General features: G+C 36.2%; 1 protein-coding gene and 1 non-coding gene across 2 annotated transcripts; one reads left to right on the top strand and one right to left on the bottom strand.

The window, feature by feature from the left end:
• Window positions 1-918: 918 nt before the first annotated feature.
• Window positions 919-7,533, bottom strand: LOC149420686 (zinc finger HIT domain-containing protein 3-like). Its single transcript, XM_089636268.1, has 3 exons — window positions 7,334-7,533; window positions 6,853-7,004; window positions 919-2,592 (listed from the first exon to the last, which is right to left on the bottom strand). The coding sequence occupies exons 1-3, from the start codon at window positions 7,396-7,398 to the stop codon at window positions 2,381-2,383; spliced, it is 429 nt and encodes a 142-aa protein (XP_089492394.1). The 5' UTR covers window positions 7,399-7,533; the 3' UTR covers window positions 919-2,380.
• Window positions 7,534-7,662: 129 nt separating this feature from the next.
• On the top strand, window positions 7,663-7,735 carry TRNAR-CCU (transfer RNA arginine (anticodon CCU)). Its single transcript has one exon. It is a non-coding gene; the product is annotated as a tRNA-Arg (tRNA).
• Window positions 7,736-8,271: the final 536 nt, after the last annotated feature.

Below are 8,271 nucleotides of genomic sequence, written 5' to 3'. Positions count from 1 at the left end.
TTCAAATTATGTAGCTCCAGCCACCTTTATAAGAATCAGCCGTAAATGATACAGTTCTATATTTCTAGGAGAAATTGAAGGTATTCGTCCAATGATGTTGCCGCCTCGTCCACTTTTTACCAGCTGAAAAGACTTATTTGGTACATATTGATACAGAATAGAGCGTCCCTCAATATCTTGAAGATTCAATTGGAACCACGCTGTTAAAGAGGTTCCTTGTAGATGCTTCCCTGAGAGCCTGTTCCTCCCGCTCTTCTACAAAATAAACAGATGTAAAGCCAGAAGTAAAATTGAATGAGATTGATCATGCATAGGATTTTCCATGATTTTCCAGACAACTTCAGGGGCACTTACATACCGACAATTGATATAATGCGTAATTTCACTATATTGAATAACCGCATTCTCTTCCAAATTTCCAGCTTCTTGTATTATTTCGATTCTAGCACAATCAAAACCTTTAGATTTATATTTATGAATATGTATATATTTAATACTGTCCACAGAGGAACAAATTTCAACATTAATATGAGCATCATATTTTTGCTAAGGAATGCATTATATGGAACAGCAAATCGATTGTCGATACGTATATCCGAAATGACATAATTTTCAGAAAAATTTTCTCCTGTACTCTGGGTAGCCTGCGGAATTATCATCAATAGCATCTTTAAACGATTTAGGGAATTTTTTAGAGCACTTACCGTCTACCAGTCTACTAGTGCTGATTCTGTTCTGTGGGTGTTTTTGGAATCTGCTTGAAGGAACTACCAAACAAATATTCACAGCTGTAGTAGAATAGGAACAAGATTAAAAAATGAGAAAACAAAAGATTTATTTAGACAAATTTATATGCACAAATATATAATAAAATGTATCTAATTACATAGTATTTAGATACATTTTTACAAATAGAAATTAACCCTCATGGGTTTATAAAGATTTCACAAGATCGTCGATTCTGGAGCAGACAATTTAGACATGCTGATATCAGCAACGTAAGTACAATGCAAACACTTTGGTAACAAGTGCATGTAGCCCATTTTACACAATCTCGGAGCAGTCAATATATAACAGGAAGTAACTTCTACAGACCTGCGTAAACACAACTTGCAAAATATGCAGACAGAATCAGTTGAAAGGTATAGAGACGTTAATTGATTGTACATGGCTATAACCGACACTGTCTACCCAGTATTTAAAATCACAGTGGGCCTTACAATGTATACCTAAACTATTTTTGCATAATCATTGATCATTGTATAAGGGACAACTGAGCAAAGCAGATCATACTCAGGTCAGTCAAGTCCGATGCATCCAACAAGGTTAAACCCTCTCCTATGAATATTCCAAAGTTTTGAGAGATGGACAGAGCATTCAATGTGCCAGGTACGCATTATTGGAATGACCTGCCATTTAATCAGAACAAGTCAAAAACTGGCTTTGTTAACTTTAAGGCCCTTTTTTACAGGGATATGCAAGTATCCAATATTAATATTGTGTACTCATGTCGCAAAAAACTTGTCACGCACAGTCTGAACAAGTCGCTATTGAAATCACGATTTCCGTGTCGCTACCAATCGTTGATGAACTAATCGTCAAAACTAGAATGCTTTCACAACCTCGCCGACACCTCCCCGCAGATTTATGGCATTGTCGCCATGATAATTGAATTGTTGAGTATTGGATACTTGAGATCCCTTTGAAAGAAGGATCTATAGTCAATTAAAACACAAACTTTCTTTATAAAAGTCTACCTTTTACTATAACCAATGCCAAGCTCCTTTGAAGTGATTGGTGACCGGATGACTCATCAAAATGGCAATTCCAAACACCTTTAAAAAGTGATATAAAGTCATGAAAAGTGATGTGTTGAATTATCGTAGATCCCAAGTTGTTGCGGCGTGAATGGACTGTAATTGCGGTATTTTGTGATATTGTTTGATCGACTTACCAATATCTCCAAGCTGTCGGCACCTTTCCACTCTGCACTGCGGTAATCACCGGTGGGGGTAATTGTTAGTATTGGAGGAGGTCAAGGAAAAGGAATAGTGATATTAGAATTGCGAAATGGTTCAATGCGTTATAGATTGCTATTTTTATGCACTATTTCACGGCGTTCTTTGCGGTATAACACTTGCCGTTTTTAGCGCGGCGCGGTGGTTTTAATAACTCAAGATAGGTTATGCGGAAAGCGGTTGCACTTGCGGCGCGGTTACTTAAACAACTGACTCATGTAGGTAAAAGGTGCGGAACGCGGGTGGGAAACAACAGAACCAAATACTATGCAACAATAACTGGCCCGAGCACAAGTGATTGAATCACTAAAAGGCGCTGTATAAAATTGACAACTTATTATATTAATATGTTTATTATTAATTTATGATGTTAATAGTTCTTCTAAAATATCACGTTTCTTTTTGTTTTCTTCCGGTGCTACAACTTTAAGGCACTCTTCGACATACTCTATGAAGATTGGTTCCTGCATGAAGTTTTTCAGCATTTGTGCGGGGGCATCACAACTGTCCAAGGTCTTAAGGATAGCTTTCAAATGTGGGTTCCGGATGCAATTCCTCAAGCCTTCACTTTGCTCTGCGAACAGATAAATAATTCATTAGTCAATGGTCCTCCAATCAATATTATTATTTGTGTATTTGGGAAGTACGAGAGATGGGAAGGCTGATAAGAGATAATTAAAGAAGGGTAAATGCAAGAAACCCCATTAATGGAGAACTGAACGCGGTTGGTGCTAACAAAAAATTGTCCAAAGAAGCGAAGCTAGCAGTCCACGATGTGTGAGTGCTGGTACCTTCCCTGATGTATGGCAGTGAAGCATGGAACTGGCTAAGGAAGGATGAAAGTAGACCGAATGTTGTAGAAATGAGATCCCTGTTTGGTAAAACCATGTATGATCGTATGAGAAATGTGGAGATTCACAAATAATTCAAGGATGATGTAAGCGTAATAAGAGTAAGATTATGAAAGGAACGCTCAGATGGTTTGGGTATGTGAAACGAATGAACGAAGAAAGGAGTGTAAGGAGAATATATGACGCAAATGTGAATACGGAAGAAGTCAGGGACGCCCGAGGAATACATGGCACGATCAAGTGAAGAAGGTATTTGAGTCAGGTCATGTCCAGAGTCAGAATAATAGAAGAGTATGTAAGAGACGATGCATGATTTTGAAAGAGGCACGGAGTGTGTGCCAAGATCGAGTTGTTTGGCGGTTCATCCTCTTTGCATACCCCTGCGAGAAAACGGCGTGATGGTTAGTTAGTTTTAGACAATTATTAATAAAAAAAATGAAAAGTTCCAATGTATAACTGGGATTCCATCAGATATATATATTTTTTTTGTTTACGTGAATACCGCACAAGAGTCCTAACTGCTCCCAACTGTCTAGAGCAAGTGAGAGAGTGGCATCCCCAATTGGGGAATGTTGTGAGGCTGAAGGTAATTGGGAGGGGTTGGAGATGGGGAAGAGAAAGATGGGGAAGTACCTGGCTATTCAGATCTGGTCTCCATACACGGATAAAGCCATTTCAGCCATTTTTTTTTTTTTTTTTTACTTTATTTATTTTCATTTCTTTACATATATTATACATAATAATAGACAGTAAATAATAACATAATATATATTACCAAAATTGTATACACAAGAAATGAAAACCCACTAAGGCACTGCCTGAGTGTGGGTAATATAAAACCATTACTATATTTCAAGTACCTAAGTATAATATATATAAGTAGAAAAAGTTTTTTTTTTGTTTATAGTTATTATAAAAGTAAAGAGAAAACATTATGTACAATAGTTTATAAAGTTTCAGCAAGTGAGTTGTAGAAAGGATCAATAAATTTATATAAAAAGCTTTTCAATATCTGCGTCATTCAGCCATAATTTTACCTCCTTAACATATTCTATTGTTTTATTTATCATTTGAGTTTGTAGTGGTAGAAGGTTAAATGTACGAGGACCAATAAAACTGCTATGTGTCTGCATTAATTTAGTATTTGTTTGGGGGGTGTAAAATATACTATTTGTTCTTTTGCTCATTCTGTTTTCATTTATTTTGAAATTATTTTTGTTTTTAAATAAATATTTCATTGTTTGTAATATAAATAATTTACGAATGCTAAATAATTTAGATTCTTTGTATATTTGTATTATCATTTCAAGTAACATTTAAATTCTCAATGGTGGTCTTACACCAGGGCGATAATGAGAGTATCTTCCACTCCGGAACGTGCCGCAAATATAATATATATTATTTGAAATTAATAAATTGTGATATTAAAAAAACACAAATTAATCAAATAAAATTTATGCACGCAGGAATTTGAACCTGTGATTTGCAGATTGCCGGTCGAGATTCTTACCTTTTGACCACGGAGTGGTCTATTCTATATAATATTTCTTAAAACAAATTGTTCGAAAATGGAAAGGAATTGTTGCGGGTTCACTTTAGCTCTATTTTATTGTCGATTCTATATAGAATAGAATGAAAGTTGAAGTTGATTTAACATTTTTTTATTGGGCATTATATGGCATAGAAAGCCTGTTCTCACTGATCTATTTCATAGATAATAGAGTAGATGAGGTGGGAACGTGCCACAAGCCGACATCATCATCTTTGCAAGCGGCCAAAAGAAAAACTAACAAACTAGGGAGGTATCGAGTTTTCTATATTTTAAAAAGAAATAAACATTCTATGGTTACAATAAACCCTTCAACATTTGAATTCCTCCTAACACCACCATTACAAGTGGAAAAAGTTTCTTGTGCATTGACAAAGAACTTAGTTAGCAGAGGATTAATCCTGCAACAGCTGGGAGGAACGTACATTTTTGGACCACTATGCTACTAATTTAAATCTGGTATAATGGCTACCCCTTTAGAGCAGGGGTTCCCAACCTTTTTGTACTCTAGAGCACATTCTAAAATATCGGTAGGGTGGCGGGCACCACCTATTTTTAATCGACAAACTCGGGGCAGCAATCGCAATCAAAATGACAACAACGCGGTTCCAGGTGGGGAATGCTATTTGCACATCACTCCTCGTACACGCCGAAAACCCGAAGTGAGCTGATGACCGCCGAAGAGATCGGGACAGTACGAGCATGTGACTACTGTCAGTTTGGTTGTCGGGGCCATACTTATTGCTATGTGCCATGTGTTTTGGCACCTTCGGCGTTCATCGGCTCAGTTCGTGGCATTCGTTCACTTCGGGTTTTCTGCGTGTACAAGGAGTGATGTGCAAATAGAACTCTCCGTTCCAGGTTAGTGTGAAGAGTGCAGTCTGGCTCGCCGCTAGACAGGTTGCGACTACTGTCAGCAAAGGAACCACTCATACATACAATATCGCAAGCATACGAACATATTTAATGAACCTAGGCACTCAAAAAAATTAAAACTCTAACAAATAAATAAAAATAATTAACATTTTTAATTAATGTTAAGAAAAAATTATTTCACTGTCGAATAGTGGAGGGCACATACAATCACCTTTAGAGGCTTAATTGACAAGTCCTGGGTTCAATTCCTCTCCTAGCTAAGTCCTTCATTGCACAAGCAACATCTTCTGCTTAAAATCATGACAGGAGGAGTCTTTCAAATATTGTCAGGTTATCCGTAAAACAGTAATATGTAATATGTATCACTCTTTTTAAAATAAAAATAAAATAAACATGTTTTTAGGCAATAAAAAATAAATTAATATGCTCATAAAAACAAATTCCGATATTGCTACACATTAATTACAGTCAAATCATTTTTAAGTCAAATGTAAGGCCATTTTTACATTGACATACTTACAAACGACTTGAGTTTTGTAAGCGTCGCATACGGGTTTGACATCAGTTGCATCCTAGTGACAGTGCTGGTAGAACGCTACGCTAGTTGCATATGCATCTACTTCTCGTTAGACAGAAATGGTTTCGAGCATGATTTGAATGTTAAATTTATTCTGGAGTTGGGAAAAATATAACTATAATTTACCAGAATATGTATTAATTTTAAAACTTCCTGAAATCTCTCGATACGAGATGATAATGAACCAAAACAATGCAGGCACGTTCGAGCTCAATCAAAAAGGCCGACTTTTGGAGCCAAAGTCAGTTCTCCCTAAGCCACAGACTCTAGCTGTTATCAGCAGTTAACTGCCAACCCCACCGCGGACTGTCCGACTGTGGAAGTCCTACCTCAGGACCGTGACCACCCTTTGGGAAGTAGATCACCGCGAAGTGTATTTCGAAACGTAGAGTGCCGTGCGTAGAAGTAATTTGCAGACTAAACTCAGTGCCCTCATACTAAAGCACTTTGTGCCACCGTCTGTGTATAAATTCCAATAGACTAAACTCAGTGAGACGGACGCTCCATATTATTGTGAAATAGACTGTTTGTGAAATAGACACTCAAATATTATATGTGAATTGTACAGTTATAAATAAAAATACTATAACTAAGACACTTGTTTTTTCCTGAGCCCGATTGACACCTCCCCCCTATCAATATATTACATAAGAAAGGATTTAGCGGAGAAGGTGTGGGTTAAGGTTGGAAAAAAAAGTCAATTGACATATGAAATGTGACATCATTCTCAAGTAGTTCCTAGGCGACAAATGACAAAGTTCATCCTATTAAGCAAATACTTTGTGACATGATATTATAATATAAAATAAAACAATTACTTTTATTTTTTATTCTTAATGGCGACCGGGTTTTGCTACAACCTTTAGGGTAATTCGGGTAGCGCTGTTTACGGAAACCAGCTTCAAAGAGTGCACATCAGTAGGCTACTTGTGGTTGAGCCACAGTCATGTAGGTTGTAAGTATCTCTTGTGTAATATTTACCTAAAAGCTGCAACTTTTCTATGGCCACGGTGTCTTCAGTTGGAAATCTGTACGTCGACAGGGAGCTGGATTTTTCTTCTTCTACATTTTCAGCACGTGGGGGAGGTGAGCATTTATTTTCTTTATGTTGCTTACAACAAATGACGGAACAACTGTAAACAGTAGACATAGAATGATACATTAGCACTGAAAATCAATAGAAGACTGAGAAACAAAATAAATACTGCAGAGCTTATTTATAAAACAACAGTGACTCCATATTTAAATTACTGCTCTATGGTATCATTTGGCCAATGAATGAAAGCTGAACAACTAAAAGTAAAAAAAATAGCTGTGAGATGCATTCTAAGATAATGCAAATATACAAAAATAAATCAAATGAGAAAAGAACTTAATAGGATCCCAATAAAACATAGACACGACTATTATAACTAGTATAAATCAATTTTAAAGAGCTGTTTCCAGCACGTGAAAAACTTACTACGGTTCGCGGCAAACAGGACATTTGTATTTAGATACTTCTGCATCGCAAATTGTACACGACATTTCCAAATTAAGATTGATTTATATATTTAAAAAACAAGATGTAGCACAAGCTATTCTTTTATAAATCTACGGTAAACACACACACAACTTTGACAGCTAATAAGTTTTTTGAGGTTAGGCATAGGTTAGGTTTTGGACAAGTAAAAAGAGACATAAACAAAAGTGAACATCGTGCAGATTTTGTTTCCAGAAATTTATTTCACTATTTAGGTTTATTTGGGTCATAATAGAACCAGTAGGAAGAAATACACAATGATGGCACCGGCCCCTGTGGCCTAATGGATAAGGCATCGGCCTCCTAAGCCGGGGATTGTGGGTTCGAGTCCCACCAGGGGTACATATTTTTTTTCAAATTTATAAAATAATATTTTTAAACGTCTTTTTCAATGTAATTATCTTAAAAATCATTAAGCTGGAAATACATATATGAAAAAATATTATATATTCTTACGATAGTTCGTTATTGTATGGAGCCTTAGGGATTGAAGGGTAGTTGATGACCTAACTTCGTCTCCTGAAAAATAGATGTCTCTATATTTTTACATGTAACATTTAATTTTGTGAAAATACAGTATTTTTTCAAAAGAATTTTAATAGTAATATAGAAAATAAGAAAAAAATAAATTAAGTTTTTCACAATATGCTAGGTACCAAAAAATGCCGGAAGTCGTGGTTAGGGTGGCATGTCTTGAAACATCTCTTCTGGTGCCCTATCATATCGGGGGTTGGTTATCATTACTACAATCTTCACTCTGTAGGTAGGTCATAGCCAGGAACAACTTAGCGGAACTGCACTCGTACCAGTCATGTAGATTTCGAATTTTCGATTTCGTCTTCCTCTGCTATGTTTTTCATAAAATTTTTGGATTGTTT

This window comes from Hesperophylax consimilis, chromosome 10 (assembly GCF_061612785.1).
Source record: "Hesperophylax consimilis isolate HC1 chromosome 10, BYU_Hcon_1.0, whole genome shotgun sequence".
Taxonomy (NCBI): Eukaryota; Metazoa; Arthropoda; class Insecta; order Trichoptera; family Limnephilidae; genus Hesperophylax; species Hesperophylax consimilis.
The sequence above is the reverse complement of the archived record's forward strand: the minus strand, read 5'-3'. Positions and strand labels throughout refer to the sequence as shown.